This window comes from Schistocerca serialis, chromosome 5 (assembly GCF_023864345.2).
Source record: "Schistocerca serialis cubense isolate TAMUIC-IGC-003099 chromosome 5, iqSchSeri2.2, whole genome shotgun sequence".
NCBI lineage: Eukaryota > Metazoa > Arthropoda > Insecta > Orthoptera > Acrididae > Schistocerca > Schistocerca serialis.
In genome coordinates this window covers 70,809,427-70,828,031 of record NC_064642.1, presented here as the reverse complement: position 1 = coordinate 70,828,031, position 18,605 = coordinate 70,809,427, and the positions used below count along the sequence as shown (strand labels likewise).

At 45.0% G+C, this 18,605-nt stretch overlaps 1 protein-coding gene and 1 pseudogene across 1 annotated transcript in view; both read left to right on the top strand.

Moving 5' to 3' along the window:
• The window catches only part of LOC126480717 (uncharacterized), a 154,808-nt gene that overhangs the window by 120,225 nt on the left and 15,978 nt on the right, over positions 1-18,605 (top strand). Inside the window, exon 12 of the mRNA XM_050103972.1 lies at positions 13,326-13,468. Within this exon, the coding sequence (XP_049959929.1) occupies positions 13,326-13,468 (143 nt within the window). The remainder of the gene's footprint in view (positions 1-13,325; positions 13,469-18,605) is intronic.
• Positions 12,502-12,572, top strand: LOC126482876 (U6 spliceosomal RNA; annotated as a pseudogene).

Here is an 18,605-nt window from a genome sequence, read left to right as displayed (position 1 = left end):
TCATTTGACATTTGCAGTACTGACGTACAATCACTTGACATTGACTCCCTTGGCACTACTGCAAGGTATATGCGAGAGGCTATGAACTATGCACCACAACAGTCCACAGCTCTGCTACAAATTTGATAATTTCGTGAAAAGTGTGAGAAGCACAAAATTCAATTGTCTTACAAATTCTTACTGAATTTGAACAAGTTTGCAATAAAAGTTCTGACATGTAAACATTCTGCAAACTTTAAAGTAAAGGTAACATTCAGAACTGGAAATGTTGTTCTTCCAAAAAATTACTTGGTTTTTAACTCGGATCAATATTTCATTTGAATTTTAGTGACAGTAATTAGAACATGATGTTAACATTGAGATAAACAAGGAAAATTTAGCGAGAATGAAATGTTCAACAAACGAGATAGATCATATTGCCTATTTGTTGCGAGAATAAATTACAGCGGCAAAACACGTTTGTAGATGCTGCCAACAGACATCAGTAGATCGCGGTATAAGGGCATTTCGAGAATTGGGCTGAATCGTGATTATTATCTTTTGTTTATGCACGAGTTGGTTTTGTGACATATCACTTGAACGTTTTGTGACATATCACTTGAACCGCAGATGATTCGGCAGTCCGTGCTTCACAGTTGCTCAAGCACAGCACTATCGGGGACCAGAATAGTGAGCAGGCAGCAAATTAAGTCGTGTTGCCAACCATGGGAATGTGCACTGCATACGTTGGCTATTTAGGAACATCTGCCACATTTAAAGTGCAGTTTGCCTGAATCCATTGACAAAATTGGACAAATGCTCAACAAGACTACTCATTTATGCAACATACAATCATCTAGTGTGACCTGCCTACACTGTGAAGCTTTCTATGTGGGAATGACCAGCAACAAACTGTCCATTTGCGTGAACGGACACAGGCAGACAGTGTTTGTCGGTAATGAGGATCACCCTGTGACTAAACATGCCTTGGTGCACGGCCAGCACATCTTGGCACAATGTTACACCGTTCGGGTTACCTGGATACTTCCTACTAACACCAACCTATCAGAACTCCGGAGATGGGAACTTGCCCTTCAGTATATCCTCTCTTCCCGCTACCCACCAGGCCTCAACCTCAGCTAATTTCAAGTATCCGCCACTCGTACCTTACCTGTCATTTAACAACATCTTTGCCTCTGTACTTCCGCCTTGATTGACATCGCTGCCGAAACTGTTTGCCTTTACATATGTCTGCTTGTGTCTGTTCATGTGTGGATGGATATGTTTGTGTATACCTGTCCCTTTTTCCCCCTAAGGTAAGTCTTCCCGCTCCCGGGATTAGAATAACTCCTTACCCTCTCCCTTAAAACCCACATCCTTTCGTCTTTACCTCTCTTTCCCTCTTTCCTGATGAAGCAATTGTGGGTTGCGAAAGCTTGAATTTTGTGTGTGTGTTTGTGTTTGTTAGTGTCTCTATCAACATACCAACGCTTAAGTTTGGTAAGTTACATCATCTTTGTTCTTAGATATATTTTTCCCACGTGGAATGTTTCCCTCTATTATATTCATATCATTAATTTGAACCCAACAATTAACATTTGTTATTGTCACTGTTACATTTCGAAATGTTTTCTGTCATCTAACTTTCTCTTTTGGTTTGTGCAAGTAGTCTCACTTTGTATTCACCTTCTCCTTTTTACCATAATCTACCATACAATTTTATCCTGCCTGTATATACTCAATAATACGTAACTCACTTCCGAACCATAACCAAAAAATTTTTTCCGCTTTCAACACTACCGCTGCTATAAAATCCACCATTCCCAATTCACAAACAGTTCCTTTCACCTATTAAATAACCATTTCAGCTAGTTCTAACAACTTTCGCTTTATTTCCGTTTCTGTTTTTCCCACATCACTGATCATTTTTAACCGCTTCCCACAGGTTTTAACGTCATTAATTCTTCATCAGACACTTGTTAGCCTCATTTTCATAATCTGCCACCACAAAACCACTTCTTTTAATAAATTTACACAGGGTTTTTTCGGAATTTTCCGAATTTCTCCACCCTTTAACGTGTTTTGGAGTCAACACAACCACGTAACATTTGTGCACATCGTTGTTTACCAACCCAAGTTCACCACAGGATCATCATAGCTCAGCTTTAACCAACACTTTTTCGACTTTTTCCACATCAGATCTCCAGTTGCTATCTAGTTCACCTTTATCTCTCCCCATATATTTTAATTTTCATTTTAGCCTCATGTTACACTTTCCACCTTCTAATACCATGTCACCCTCACAACATCCCCACAACAACCCCATTAAGTTTTATTTACATTCCCTCCGCAAACAGGCCTTCGCCCTAGCCAGATTACACTCCCATATTTTATTTTCTCAGGCTTGTCTGACATTTGGAATTACCCCCAAAGACCTCACACTTACAGTTCCCATCTCTGGCTGTAACCCTTCTTTCCATCAGTCCCTATACCAGTTCCAAACTGAACAATCCATTGCCCTCATCCACCTAATCCTTCACCTACACATCAACTCAGCCAATGAACACACCCGTCAACTCCTATCCTTAATAAAAGTCCTCAATCTTTCCTCTCCCACATCCCCACCGGCTGTTCAGAGCATCCTCCTACTGGCCAACTGCAAATTAGAACAGCATGCCACCCTCCACCTCAAAAAACTATCCAATCTCCTGGTTTCCCACCTCCGGAAAGGCAACTCACTCACCCTTCACAACCTTTCCAGCAAACCTCAACCTCCTCTCATTGCACACAGACCCAGTCTGTCCCATCTACTCAGTCTCCCACTTCCAGTTCCACTCCCCCCAAAACCTCAAAATTCCAATCTGGAACCACAACACCCTAATTCAGTGGCTAACCTTTCCTCCAAACCTCTCTCCCAATCCGAAACCTCTGTCCTATCCAAAGGCCTCACCTTCAGCCCCACTCCCAGACTCAACCAAACAGCCCTTGTCAAAGATTTACTGTCCTACACCCGTACTCTCTGCTGGAAAGATCACTTTGCCATGAAGAAAAATGATCCTAATCCTACTCATAATGATCCAACTCCCCAAGACACTATCCAAATTGAACCCTACCTGGAACAGTTCCGTCCTCCGTCACAGCGGGACCCACCTCCTCTTCCTCAAAATCACCCTCTCCAAACTTTCCAGGAATTTCTGACTTCCAGCCTTGCCTCTCAATCCTTCTTGAAAAACCTTAATCCTACTCCCAACATCACCACTGCTGAAGCGCAAGCTATCCGTGATCTGAAGGCTGACCGATCCATCGTCATACTTCTGGCGGACAAGGGTTCCACGACCGTGGTACTTCATCGTTGGGAGTATGTAGCTGAGGGACTGTCAGCTTTCAGACAACACTACATACAAAGTTTGCCAAGGTAATCCCATTCCTGATGTCTAGGCTGAGCTTCCAGGAATCCTCAGAACCTTAGGCTCCCTACGAAACCTTTCACCTGACTCCACCAACCTCCTGACCCCACCGACACCCTGCACCCCTACCTTCTACCTACTTGCTAAAATTCACAAACCCAATCATCCCGGCCGCCCCATTGTAGCTGGTTACCAAGCCCCCACAGAACGTATCTCTGCCTACGTAGATCAACACCTTCAACCCATTACATGCAGTCTCCCATCCTTCATCGAAGACACCAACCACTTTCTCGAACGCCTGGAATCCTTACCCAGTCTGTTACCCCCGGAAACCATCCTTGTAACCATTGATGCCACTTCCTTATACACAAATATTCCACACGTCGAGGGCCTCGCTGCGATGGAGCACTTCCTTTCACGCCGATCACCTGCCACCCTACCTAAAACCTCTTTCCTCATTACCTTAGCCAGCGTTATCCTGACTCACAACTTCTTCACTTTTGAAGGCCAGACATACCAACAATGAAAGGGAACAGCCATGGGTACCAGGATGGCCCGCTCTCGTACACCAACCTATTCATGGGTCACTTAGAGGAAGCCTTCTTGGTTACCCAGGCCTGCCAACCCAAAGTTTGGTACAGATTTATTGATGACATCTTCATGATCTGGACTCACAGTGAAGAACTACTCCAGAATTTCCTCTCCAACCTCAACTCCTTTGGTTCCATCAGATTCACCTGGTCCTACTCCAAATCCCATGCCACTTCGCTTGACGTTGACCTCCATCTGTCCAATGGCCAGCTTCACACATCCGTCCACATCAAACCCACCAACAAGCAACAGTACCTCCATTATGACAGCTGCCACCCACTCCATACGAAACGGTCCCTTCCCTACAGCCTAGGTCTTCGTGGCAAACGAATCTGCTCCAGTCCTGAATCCCTGACCATTACACCAACAACCTGAAAACAGCTTTCGCATCCCGCAACTACCCTCCCGACCTGATACAGAAGCAAATAACCAGAGCCACTTCCTCACCTCTCAACCCAGAACCTCCCACAGAAGAACCCCAAAAGTGCCCCACTTGTGACAGGATACTTTCCGGGACTGGATCAGACTCTGAATGTGGCTCTCCACCATGGATATGACTTCCTGAAATGAGATCCATCCTTCATGAAATCCTCCCCACTCCACCAAGAGTGTCTTTCCGCCTTCCACCTAACCTTCGTAACCTCTTAGTTCATCCCTATGAAATCCCCAAACCACCTTCCCTACTCTCTGGCTCCTACCCTTGTAACTGCCCCCGGTGTAAAACCTGTCCCGTGCACCCTCCCACCACCACCAACTCCAGTCCTCTAACCCGGAAGGTGTACACGATCAAAGGCAGAGCCATGTGTCAAATCACCCACGTGATTTACCGACTGACCTGCCTACACTGTGAAGCTTTCTATGTGGGAATGACCACCAACAAACTGTCCATTCGCATGAATGGACACAGGCAGACAGTGTTTGTTGGTAATGAGGATCACCCTGTGGCTAAACATGCCTTGGTGCACGGCCAGCACATCTTGGCACAGTGTTACACCGTCCGTGTTATCTGGATACTTCCCATTAACAACAACCTATCCGAACTCCGGAGATGGGAACTTGCTCTTCAATATATCCTCTCTTCCCGTTATCCACCAGGCCTCAATCTCCGCTAATTTCAAGTTGCCGCCACTCATACCTCACCTGTCCCCCCTGCGGGTCCGGGGATTAGAATAGGCCCGCGGTATTCCTGCCTGTCGTAAGAGGCGGCTAAAAGGAGTCCATCCCCCTCACGGCGGTAGTTCGCGCCTGCGTCCGGAGACGGACGGTTCCACGACCTATCATCGTGGTCCTTTTGGTTTTTTCACTTCTCGTTTCTTCCTTCCTTTTGTTGGTTCCTTTCTTTGCTCTTCTCCACCTCACTGTCTTCCTTACTCTTTCCCTTGCCTTCTCCTTGCCTTCTCATTGCCTTTTTCTCCTTGCCTTCTCATTGCCTTTTTCTCCTTGCCTTCTCATTGCCTTTTTCTCCTTGCCTTCTCATTGCCTTTTTCTCCTTGCCTTCTCATTGCCTTTTTCTCCTTGCCTTCTCATTGCCTTTTTCTCCTTGCCTTCTCATTGCCTTTTTCTCCTTGCCTTCTCATTGCCTTCTTCTCCTTGCCTTCTCATTGCCTTCTTCCCCTTGCTTTCTCATTGCCTTCTTCTCCTTGCTTTCTCTGGTCTCCGCCTCGGCGTTTGAGACAGTCTGTCCTCTTTCTCCCTCTCTCTCTTCTTTTTCCTCTTCTTCCTTCCTCCCTGTGCGTGCCTGAAGGCCGACCCACGCGTTCGCACGCGTAGCCGGTGACGGGGTAACGCGTAAGTCCCCGCCCTGGGTAGACATGTAAGGCCAGGCCCGGGGAGGGGTGATTGCCTGAGCTGATACCTTCTGACCATGCCGATTGGTCCCTCCGTCTGGTTCTCGGGAGGTGTGACCTGAGGTGTAAACATTCACCTAAGGCGGGAGTGCCCTCTGAGAGGGTCCCCACAAGGAAGGAGCGCGCCATCGGAGACGCTGGCAATCATGGGGGATTCCTCCGCAATGGATTCTACTCCATCTCTTTCGACTTCGACCCAAAAACGGAAATGTGACCAGCCAACAGTGACAAAAGTACTACCGCCTGCCCCACAGTTCCTCGTAGTTTCTCGAACTGAGGACGGAAAGGATTTTTCCTCTGTCAACCCTTTCGTTATTCAGAAGGGCGTAGATGCCATAGCCGGATCTGTCAAATCCTGTACCAGGTTGCGTAACGGCACCTTATTACTAGAAACTGAGAATGCCTTTCAGGCACAAAAACTGCTTCGGGCCACCCTCCTGTACACGTTCCCTGTCCGGGTGGAGGCCCACCGAACTTTGAATTCGTCTCGTGGTGTGGTCTATACTGGCTCCCTCGACGGATTGACTGACGAGGAGCTTCAATCATTCCTCGCTGAGCAGGGCGTGACGGCTGTCCATAGGGTCATGAAAAAGGTCAACAATGACCTTGTACCGACCCGGACAATTTTCTTGACCTTCGATAGTGTTAAGCTGCCATCGCGCATCAAGGCGGGCTACGAGGTTATTTCTGTTCGCCCCTATATCCCGACACCTACGCGCTGCTACCAGTGTCAGCGTTTCAATCACACTCGACAGTCTTGTTCCAATGCGGCTAAATGTGTCACCTGTGGCAGGGATGCCCATGAGGGTGACTGTCCACCTCCGTCTCCTCGTTGTGTGAACTGTCAGGGTGACCATGCCGCATCCTCCCGCGACTGTCCTGTCTATAAGGAAGAACGCTGTATCCAGGAAATTCGGGTCAAAGAGAAAGTGTCCACCTCGGCTGCTCGCAAGCTATTGGCTAGTAGGAAGCCCACGCTGCTCCCAGCGGGGAAATACAGTACTGTCCTCGCCTCTCCTCGGACTACCCGGGAGGTAGCAACCCAGACATGCGATCTGACCTTCAGCACCACGGTCGTCCGTTCGGCCAGTGCTAAGATCGCGCGGTCGACGTCTCCTCTTCCTCCCATCACCCCACAGACACGAGCACCTTCCTCAGCTTCTGCTAAGACGAAGACACCGAAGTCAGATGCACGGGCCTTCAAGAAGGAACCATCCCGTGCAGACTTCCTCCGTACCTCGACCTCCCAGCCTTCGACCGGTACTTCCACTACACGTCCTTCCAAAAAGGCGCATAGGAAGCACAGTTCTCCTTCCCCGCCACGGCGCATTTCTTCTCTTGCACCACCCAGCGGCTGCCGCCCCAGGCCGTCATCCGTTTCGCCTGGCCGCACCGCTGGTCGCCGTACATCTGGCCGTTCACTGGCGGAGGAAGCTCCCCCTCCCGGCCATCCTCCCGAGATGGCCGATGACCCTATAGACCCAATGGATGATGACTGTCCGCCTACTGATAGCGGCGGCAGTGCTCGCTCGAAGCCAGGCCCTAAGCGGCCTTCGAGGTGACCACTTCTCTCATCTTTCTTTTCTTACGATGGCACTTATTCACTGGAATATTCGCAGCATTCGCTCCAACCGAGAGGACTTGAAGTTGCTGCTCCGCTTGCACCGTCCGCTTGTCGTAGCCCTCCAGGAAACGAAGCTACGCCCATGCGATCAAATTGCCTTGGCACACTACACCTCTGTGCGTTTTGACCTACCCCCTGTGGTAGGTATCCCAGCTCATGGAGGGGTTATGTTGCTGGTCCGGGATGATATTTACTACGATCCCATCACGTTGCACACCGGCCTGCAGGCAGTTGCCATCCGCATTACTCTCCCCACTTTTAAGTTTTCCTTTTGTACCGTTTACACTCCATCGTCATCTGCCGGACCTTTTCAACCAGCTCGATCTTGTCTGCCTCAATACTGGCGCCCCTACTTTTCTTTCGGACACATCTCACACCTATTCCCATTTAGACCTCTCTATATGTACTCCTCAACTTGCACGCCGGTTTGAGTGGTATGCACTTTCTGATACATATTCGAGCGACCACTTCCCGTGTGTTATCCATCTCCTGCAGCATACCCCCTCTCCGTGCTTCTCTAATTGGACCATCTCCAAGGCAGACTGGGGGCTCTTCTCTTCCAGGGCGACCTTTCAGGATCAAACCTTTACAAGCTGCGATCGTCAGGTCGCACACCTCACGGAAGTCATTCTCGCTGCTGCTGAATATTCCATCCCTCACCCTCCTTCTCCACGCCGCGTACCGGTCCCCTGGTGGACCGCAGCATGTAGAGACGCTTTACGTGCTCGTCGACGTGCTTTACGCACTTTTAAACGCCACCCTACAGTGGCGAATTGTATCAATTATAAACGATTACGTGCTCAGTGTAGTCGTATTATCAAAGAAAGCAAGAAAGCCAGCTGGGCTGCTTTCACAAGCACCTTCAACAGTTTTACTCCTTCTTCTGTTGTCTGGGGTAGCCTGCGCTGGCTATCTGGCACTAAGGTCCACTCACCAGTTTCTGGCTTGAAGGTCGCGAATGACGTCCTTGTGGCCCCTGAGGCTGTCTCCAATGCCTTCGGCCGCTTTTTCGCAGAGGTTTCGAGCTCCGCTCATTACCACCCTGCCTTCCTCCCCCGCAAACAGGCAGAGGAGGCTAGGCCACCTAACTTCCGCTCCTCGAATTGTGAAAGTTATAATGCCCCATTCACCATGCGGGAACTCGAAAACGCACTTGGCCGATCACGGTCCTCTGCTCCAGGGCCAGATTCTATTCATATTCAGATGCTGAAGAACCTTTCTCCTGCGGGTAAAGGTTTTCTTCTTCGTACATACAATCGCATCTGGATTGAGGGACATGTTCCCGCATGCTGGCGCGAGTCTATTGTTGTCCCGATTCCTAAGCCGGGGAAGGACAAGCACTTGCCTTCCAGTTATCGACCTATCTCGCTTACCAGCTGTGTCTGTAAAGTGATGGAGCGAATGGTTAACTCTCGATTGGTTTGGCTGCTCGAGTCTCGGCGCCTACTTACCAATGTACAATGTGGATTTCGTAGGCGCCGCTCTGCTGTTGACCATCTGGTTACCTTGTCGACCTTCATTATGAATAACTTCTTGCGGAAGCGCCCGACCGCGGCTGTGTTCTTTGATTTGGAGAAGGCTTACGACACCTGTTGGAAGGCGGGCATCCTCCGCACCATGCATACATGGGGCCTTGCGGTCGCCTCCCTCTTTTTATTCGTTCCTTTTTAATGGATCGACAGTTCAGGGTACGTGTGGGTTCTGTCCTGTCCGACACCTTTCGCCAGGAGAATGGGGTGCCACAGGGCTCAGTTTTGAGCGTCGCTCTCTTCGCCATCGCGATCAATCCAATAATGGATTGCCTCCCAGCTGATGTATCAGGCTCCCTTTTCGTGGACGATTTTACCATCTATTGCAGCGCGCAGTGTACACGTGTCCTGGAGCGCTGTCTTCAGCGTTCTCTTGACCGTCTTTACTCCTGGAGTGTCGCCAATGGCTTCAGTTTTTCTGCCGAGAAGACGGTCTGTATTAACTTCTGGCGATACAAAGAGTTTCTCCCACCGTCCTTAAGACTCGGTCCCGTTGCTCTCCCAATCGTGGAGACAACCAAATTTTTAGGCCTTACATTTGACAGGAAACTTAGCTGGTCTCCACATGTGTCATATTTGGCCGCCCATTGTACCCGTTCTTTAAATGTCCTCCGTGTTCTCAGTGGTCTGTCGTGGGGAGCGGATCGAACCGTCCTACTTCGTCTATATCGGTCGATCGTCCGCTCCAAGCTGGATTATGGGAGCTTCGTATACTCCTCTGCACGGCCATCCATCTTACGCCGCCTCAACTCCATACAACATCGGGGTTTACGACTTGCGATCGGAGCATTTTATACCAGTCCCGTAGAGAGTCTTCATGCTGACGCTGGCGAATTGCCACTCACCTACCGGCGCGATATACTGCTTTGTCGGTATGCCTGTCGGCTACTGTCAATGCCCGACCATCCGTCTTATCGTTCCTTTTTTGACGACTCTCTTGACCGTCAATACGGGTTGTATGTCTCTGCCCTGCTACCCCCTGGCGTTCGCTTTCGTCGCCTCCTTCAACACCTTACTTTTTCCCTCCCTGCAACCTTTCGAGTGGGCGAGAGCCGCACGCCACCTTGGCTCCAGGCTCAGGTCCGCGTTCACCTTGACCTCAGCTCGCTCCCAAAAGAGGTCACCCCCGGTTCGGTCTACCACTCCCGTTTTTTGGAACTTCGTTCGAAGTTCATCGACATGACTTTCATTTATACAGATGGCTCTAAGACCAATGACGGGGTCGGGTGTTCCTTTATTGTCGGGCACAAAGTTTCAAATACCGGCTCCATGGCCATTGTTCGGTCTTCACAGCTGAGCTCTTTGCCCTCTACCAGGCTGTTCTTTACATCTGCCGCCACCGACATTCTGCTTATGTCATCTGCTCAGATTCCCTGAGCGCCATCCAGAGCCTCAGTGATCCGTACCCGGTTCACCCTTTCGTACACCGGATCCAACGCTCTCTTCAGCAGCTGGTGGACGTCGGTTCTCCAGTTAGCTTTATGTGGTTTCCGGGCCATGTCGGTATCCCTGGGAACGAAGCTGCAGATGCCGCGGCCAAGGCTGCGGTCCTCCAGCCTCGAACAGCTTCTTGTTGCGTCCCTTCGTCCGATTTTAGCAGGGTGATTTGTCGGCGCATATTATCTCTGTGGCATGCCGATTGGGCTGCACTTACCGACAACAAGCTTCGGGCCTTAAAACCTCTTCCCGTGGCTTGGACGTCCTCCTCACGCCCTTCTCGGCGGGAGGAGGTCGTTTTAGCCCGGTTAAGAATTGGACACTGCCGGTTCAGCCATCGCCATCTGCTGACGGCTGCGCCGGCGCCGTTCTGCCCATGTGGGCACTTGCTGACGGTTAGACACATTTTAATGTCCTGTCCAGATCTTAACACACTGCGCCTCGATCTTAACCTGCCAAATACTTTCGATGCCATTTTAGCGGATGACCCACGAGCAGCTGCTCGTGTTCTTCGTTTTATCAATTTGACACACCTCGCTAAGGACATTTGATGATGCTGTTTTTTAATCCTATGCCTGTCAGTCTGTCTTTTATCGTGTTTTCCCTTTTAGTTGTTGTGGTCAACTTGTGCCTCGCGGTGCATTCTTAGAGTAGTCAGGGCGCTAATGGCCATTGAAGTTGTGCGCCCTAAAACCACAAAAAAAAAAAAAAAAAAAAAAAATACCTCACCTGTCATTCAACAACATCTTTGCCTCGGCACTTCCGCCTCGACTGACATCTGTGCCCAAACTCTTTGTCTTTAAATATGTCTGTGTCTGTGTGTGTGTGTGTGTGTGTGTGTGTGTGTGTGTGTGTGTGTACGCGTGAGTGTGTACCCGTACTTTTTTCCCCCTAGGGCGGGTCTTTCCGCTCCCGGGATTGGGGTGACTCCTTGCCCTCTCCCTTGGGACCCACATCCTTTCGTCTTTCCCTCTCCTTCCCTCTTTCCTTGTGGGGCGGCAGTTTGTTGCGAGGGCTTGAGTTTTGTGTGTATGTTTACACACACAAAGATGAGGTGACTTACCGAACAAAAGCGCTGGCAGGTCGATAGACACACAAACAAACACAAACATACACACAAAATTCAAGCTTTCGCAACAAACTGTTGCCTCATCAGGAAAGAGGGAAGGAGAGGGGAAGACGAAAGGAAGTGGGTCTCAAAGGAGAGGGTAAGGAGTCATTCCAATCCCGGGAGCGGAAAGACTTACCTTAGGGGGAAAAAGGACAGGTATACACTCGCACACACGCACATATCCATCCACACATACAGACACAAGCAGACATATTTAAAGACAAAGAGTTTGGGCAGAGATGTCAGTCGAGGCAGAAGTGTAGAGGCAAAGAAGTTGTTGAAAGACAGGTGAGGTATGAGTGGCGGCAACTTGAAATTAGCGGAGATTGAGGCCTGGCGGATGACGAGAAGAGAGGATATACTGAAGGACAAGTTCCCATCTCCGGAGTTCGGATAGGTTGGTGTTGGTGGGAAGTATCCAGATAACCCGGACGGTGTAACACTGTGCCAAGATGTGCTGGCCGTGCACCAAGGCATGTTTAACCACAGGGTGATCCTCATTACCAACAAACACTGTCTGCCTGTGTCCATTCATGCGAATGGACAGTTTGTTGCTGGTCATTCCCACATAGAATGCGTCACAGTGTAGGCAGGTCAGTTGGTAAATCACGTGGGTGCTTTCACACGTGGCTCTGCCATATATATATATATATATATATATATATATATATATATATATATATATATATAAAACCAAAGATGATGTGACTTACCATACGAAAGCACTGGCAGGTCGATAGAAACACAGACACATACATACACACAAAATTCAAGCTTTCGCAACAAACTGTTGCCTCATCAGGAAAGAGGGAAGGAGAGGGAAAGACGGAAGGATGTGGGTTTTAAGGGAGAGGGTAAGGAGTCATTCCAGTCCCGGGAGCGGAAAGACTTACCTTAGGGGGAAAAAAGGACAGGTATACACTCTCGCTTGCGCGCGCGCCCACACACACACACACACACACACACACACACAAGCAGACATAGACAAGATCAGCATGGTCCCTGCACAAGGTTGACATGCAAAATCATGAAGCATTCCACATTTTTAAAAAATAATAATAATACTACTAATAATAATAAAAAGGTGGAGCCAGTCACGTACTTAAGAGTTTCACGTTGTGATGTTGTCGACGCTCACCATGGCGTATGACGGGAATGAAATGAGGTGTGGCCAGTAGGCAAAATTGTGTCTATAAAAAAAAAGAATTTTTTTTCTGTTGCTTGCTCAAAGCTCGTTTATCAGAAGCCTCCCTTAGCATACCGTGACGGGGCTACAGTTTTGTGGACCTTAATCGCAGATCCTTTTGGTCCAATAAATCAGCCAGACACAGTAGAACACGATACACAAAAATCAGCACCATCAATCACACCATTGCAATCGCAATAACATCACATCGCAGATTCGTAGTTGAAATACAGAACTAGAGGCAACTAGTGGTGTAAGTGTGTACTGTTGATTGTTTAGGTGTAATATTAAAATTCTCATAAATTAGAAATTTTGGATAGAACTTCATATTGTATAAGTTCAGCTCCCTTTTCCTTGTTTTCTTATATGGTTTCCAGTTGTCTCGTATCAGTTTTGTAGACACTTGAATTAACATATCTTCGTCACAAGTAAGTAAATAATTAGTTAATGTTAGATGCTTGTCTTGGAAGCCTTTTTTGAATGTAAAACAGATGATCAGAACACATTCATGCTGTAAGCCGTCTGTAATCCTTTTAGTATTAGGCTCTAATGATTATAATTGATATTGATGTTGGGCTGACTCGTCACTGTTAAAATTTTGTTCACTGTTGCAGGTCACAGTTATAGATTACACTTTATCGAGAATGTCATATGGTGGCTGTTGCATTTTCAATGATCTGGCTGTGGACCCAGACCTCTTCATCTCACAAGGAGATTATCAGTTTGAAGTGTACCGCTTAATGCAAAATACTGTGAAGTTAGTATTCACCGAATTTATCTCTCTCTTTCTCATTGTATCAGTAGAAATTTAATGCTATTAATTAGAATCGCGACATACCTGAGCTCTAACAACTTAGACTAGTAGAAAATACTGTATGTAATGCATGTAACATGCCAGTACGTAGCATGATTTCAAATTCACTCATTAGTTGTCTTTAGCTCAGTGTGTGTCATTTCTGTTTTAGTTAAACAGTGTATCCTAGCTAACATGTTGTGACTAGTTTGTGACATTAAATATTTAATTGTGCTAGGACTTTTCGTGTTAGTAAAGTTGTTTACTAAGATCATTTACATTATGGGCAAGTTACCAAAGAGGAAGACTGAGACTGACTGCGTGAACGTCATGTAAATAAAGGAAAAGGTTGGAACGAACATAATTTTGAGTGTATAATTTTCAATACAATAGGGTCCGCAGCTGTGATAAATTTTTTGAATAATTTCTTGAAGCCTTCAGCTACCATTTTCTTTATTTCCTGTACAATTGTCAATTTCGGCCTTAGCCCATTTTCAAGTTTCTAAAACAGTAGTTTCATACAGTGGATTAGTGACACTTGTGCTTTTGATATAGAAACAAGCCATATCTGTAGATATACTAGGCGCATTTAACTTACTTTATGGATGGTTTTTTTTTTTTTTTTTTTTTGACAGATTGGCATATACATCGTTGCTCGTATGACATCATATCATGCTCATAAATTAGTTCGGGTGTTCACGCTATTTTAGGAGCATGCTACTTTCGAGCAGTTGTGGCAAAGCTCTTATATGTAATGTACTTAACACTAGGAAGATTATAATTATCTGTTGCCAAAAAAATCATCCATAAAGTAAGTTATAATGCGCGTAGTATATCTACAGATATGACTTCGTTCATACATCAAAAACACAAATCCCACTAATGTATCAGCTGTGTGAAATTTACATTTTAGATACTTGAAAATAGCCTAAGGCCAAAATTGTACAATCATACAGGAAATACAGAAAATGGCAGCTGAAGGCTTCAACAAAACATTCAAAAAATAATTTTGAGTGGTTGGAAATAATTATAATCAGGAATGCCAAAGTGCCTGAGGTAGTTCAAAATTGGGATGTGCTTTACAGGTCTGGAAATTCACTGCAGAAAACTCGAAGAAATTGTTTAAAATACAGAAAGAAAGACCAATACTTATCATGTGTCACAATTATTAATACTATCAATAAAATAACTTAAAATATTGAAAGAATACTAGTGACCTTTTGGAATTTTATGCCATTTCTTCATGGATGAAAAATTCATCAATTGGAGGGGTCAAATATCAGTTGACACCCCAGGATAAGGAAACGACTAAATGGGCGTGGAAGAGGCCATTTACCCCAAGTCATTTGTTACTTCTCAGAAGTACAACAATCTTTTATTGCAGATACTAAAAACACTAATAAAATAGAAATGATTCAGGCAGTTACTCAAAAATTTCTTCAATTGAACCAATGATGAGTAATTAGTCAATTTAAAGACAAATAAAATGCCCCAATTACGAAGAACTTTCAAGCAAATAATACAATTGCATATAACGTGCACGCCGTTAGCACTGGGCAAACAACGACAGCAATGTTGCTAAAGATTATAGTTCCAACATTTGGCTGGCCAAAAGGGGTGTTTGACATTAATAAATATAACTTAAACAGGATATATATGCTCGGGGGAAAACCCAGGAATGTTTTTATCCGAGAGAGAAAAAAAAGTAAAAACAGGAATTTTTTAAAATTCCGAGAATTTTTCATTGTTTTAGTCTTCAGTTCAATTTTTGTAATTTTGACTGTTAAGAACTGATAGTCTAACAAAGAATTCTACTGTGTTCCACTACTGCAGTAAACGACAGAATAAAACCAAAATAAAACTAGAGTTGCAAACGAAATGCGCCATTTACAACAACAAAACACAGTCCACACACATGCGCCTGCTAAAAGCAAAATGTGTCAGCTGCTTTAAGACGAAGGTTATGGAGTACTTCATAACAGCAAATTGCTTCTGATGAGGGTGATGTCACAGTTGTTCACATTAAGTGCATTTTGATCAGTTGTCAAAGAGATCATGTGCACGAGCAGTTGAGTTGCGTATGAGCAGTACCTTCTCCTGCTTTTGGCTGCAGTAGTAGCAGGAGGCAGTCACGCCACCCACAAACATTTTTTTAGCATACCCAACCTGCCAGATATGTGCATGCGAATAGCAGTATGGGTTGTAGTGGGAGGGGGATAGTGACCCGTGTTTATGTCTGGTGATTTTACTGTTTCATTTACATTAACAGTTCAATCGTCAAATAGAAACAAAACGGATTTCTGTGACCGCGAACTATCAAGTGATTTATTATATATTCACATAATTATGGAAGGCTAAAATATGTTATTGGTTTCAGTTGTCTGATTTTCTTTCCATGTTTTTGGCAGTCAAGCAATAATTGCCTTGCACAAAAATGAAGTTATTTTTGTTGATTTGCTAAATAAATGTGGTTTTCATTAATCTTTTCTGCAGATGCAGTCAGTTTATAAGAAACGAAATGTTTCATTCCACACTATGGGCTAGGTTCACTCGATTTCAAGTGCACATGTTAATCTTCTGGCACATATGGAATTATGCCATAATAAAGAACCAAACATGAGACAATACAGTACTGGTACTCTTAGAAAATTTGCATCCCAGAAAGCTCACTGGAAAGCTTAATATCAGGTTGTGGTCTACTTCATTGTGAATCTGGGCGTATGAACGTGTCCTTTATGCCGAATCATGCATTTTAGTGTGGTTTACAAAATTCCTATGATCTTGGAGTATCCTCCGCTGTCCTGTTTCTTTTATGAAGTCATGGAAGTTTTCTTAATGCTATATGTGTACGAACATATGGGCTTCTTTAGACATCGTAGCTGCCCATGCGCGGTAACACCTGCTGTCTGGCGCACTCTGGCACCTGCTGAAACGAACCCATGTCTAAGAGGTCGCAGGAAAATATTGCAAATGGTTCTTTGAATAGCATTATTTTCAAAGTAAATTTCTTTTTACACAAGACAATTATGTTACGTTTGAGAATGTGCAATGAATTTCTTAAATCACAAACTCTCATTTAAAATGTAAAACTTTGAGTACCAGCCACTTAGAATGATTTTGAGCTCAGAAGACAAGACATTGTCATTGTTCAAATTTCTTTTGTTTGTGTGATGTATCTTAGTGTAACACATGCTAAAAATACCAATATTATTATGAAAGCTTAGCTTTACTTGTGCTACATTATGTACATTAATTTAAACCATTAACTTTTCCTGTTTGTGTTCACACTACTTAAAAGTGATGTTGCTATTGGCTGACATCACATGTCCTAATGCTCTGAATATCTGCTGTCATTGGTTGGCAAAATCAGTGAGGTGAGCTATTGCAATCTCTATTTCAACACTTCGACAACTAACGTGCTGTGTTTGGTGGAATTCAATTTTATACTATCGTAATATGAAAATATGCAGTGTACCGTAATATGAAAATATGCAGCGTACATATTGCTGCATGTCAAAGATCTTTCCAAAACGTATAACCCCTTTCCCTGTTGCTGACTTTGATTTTATAAAGTGCCAGGAAGTTCTACGCTGATGTACAAAAAATTTACCATTCAAAGGATTGATATTTTTATGGCTCCAAAGGAAAGTAAAGTGTTGCTTATCTGCAATAAGCGTATTTTCACCTAAGAAGAAATTTATTTTCACATGGGAAAAAGTGTCTTTAACTGGGAGATTGGGGAAAAATCCAGGAATTTTTCTTCTTGTCGAAGCATACATCCTGTTGAAAAAGAAGTATAGTTATTTAAAATTACGCAAATCTGGTATCTGACAAGCTGAGGCCTGTTGAGTACTGATATTTTATGCAATTCTGTATACAAATATTCAATATTTGATTAGTCAGAGAAGCCCCTTGGGTGTGGAAAAATAATAAAGAACAAATAAAAATAATAAAACACCATTTAGCAGATTGAGCATTACAGCAATATTAAAACTATTACATTAAAACCAAACTTCAAGCAGGCAAAACGTGGAAGGGGCAGGTAAGGAAGGGCAGGCCTGAAGAAGATGGTTTAAAGTAACGGACAGAACTGATTAAATTTAAGCCCAATTCCTACGAGATAGAAACTCAATTTATGAGGGATGCCATAGCAAGCCAGAAGGCGGCAACGTCTTGGAGGCTACAGTGAGATGGGAAGCAGTGTCCTGGCCGCGTGCACATACACAGTCGGTGTGGACAGGCTACGCCTGATGAACCCGCAGGTAATAGATAACACCGTGGGGCAACGCCTAATGCTGTGAACAGCTCGGAAAGCTTAGAGCATACATATAATTTATGCATAATAATCTTAGAACACACGAAAATGCTGAGACCAAGACAAGAAACACAACCCGAGTGTGGCTCCAAGCGCCAAACAAACCTTACGTATTACAACTAGAATACTACAGTAAGAATTACTAAAAGGATTAACCGGTTTATCTTACAGTAAAATATAACAAGAAGTTAATGTATTAACCAATAAATCAGATTATTCAAACACATTAACTTCAGAGACGTGGCGTAACAGCCAAGTCTTGAGGACTAACAGTCAGACAGCTACAATAGTAATTAATTTAAAACAATAAATATTAATTTTCTTGAAAGGGACAAAATCTCTGTAGATTTATGGAACTCACTTATCCACGTGACCCAATATTCACTAGGCCACTAGCATTTGCTTACCACACCTGTAGATAATTTTATAGTCACTGGTTACTGCATCACTCAGGGAAGCAAGAATTTCCAATATAAATAAGACTCAATATCGATCTCAGTGGGATGAAGATAAGCAGATATTGGACAAGTTACAATTAAAGGAAATTTTAAAACATGAACAGCTTACTATAAGTTGCATGTGCCTCCTCTCTCTCTCTCTCTCTCTCTCACACACACACACACACACACACACACACACACAGCCTGCGACTGTATGCTTGCCCGTGTGGTCAGCAACCTAGATCAAAGGAACTAAAACCAAATACTCAACTAACAGGCAACCAAAGTGCCACCTGGTGACTAGACAGACAAATTTCACCAGGAGTCAAAGATGTAAAAACTTGAA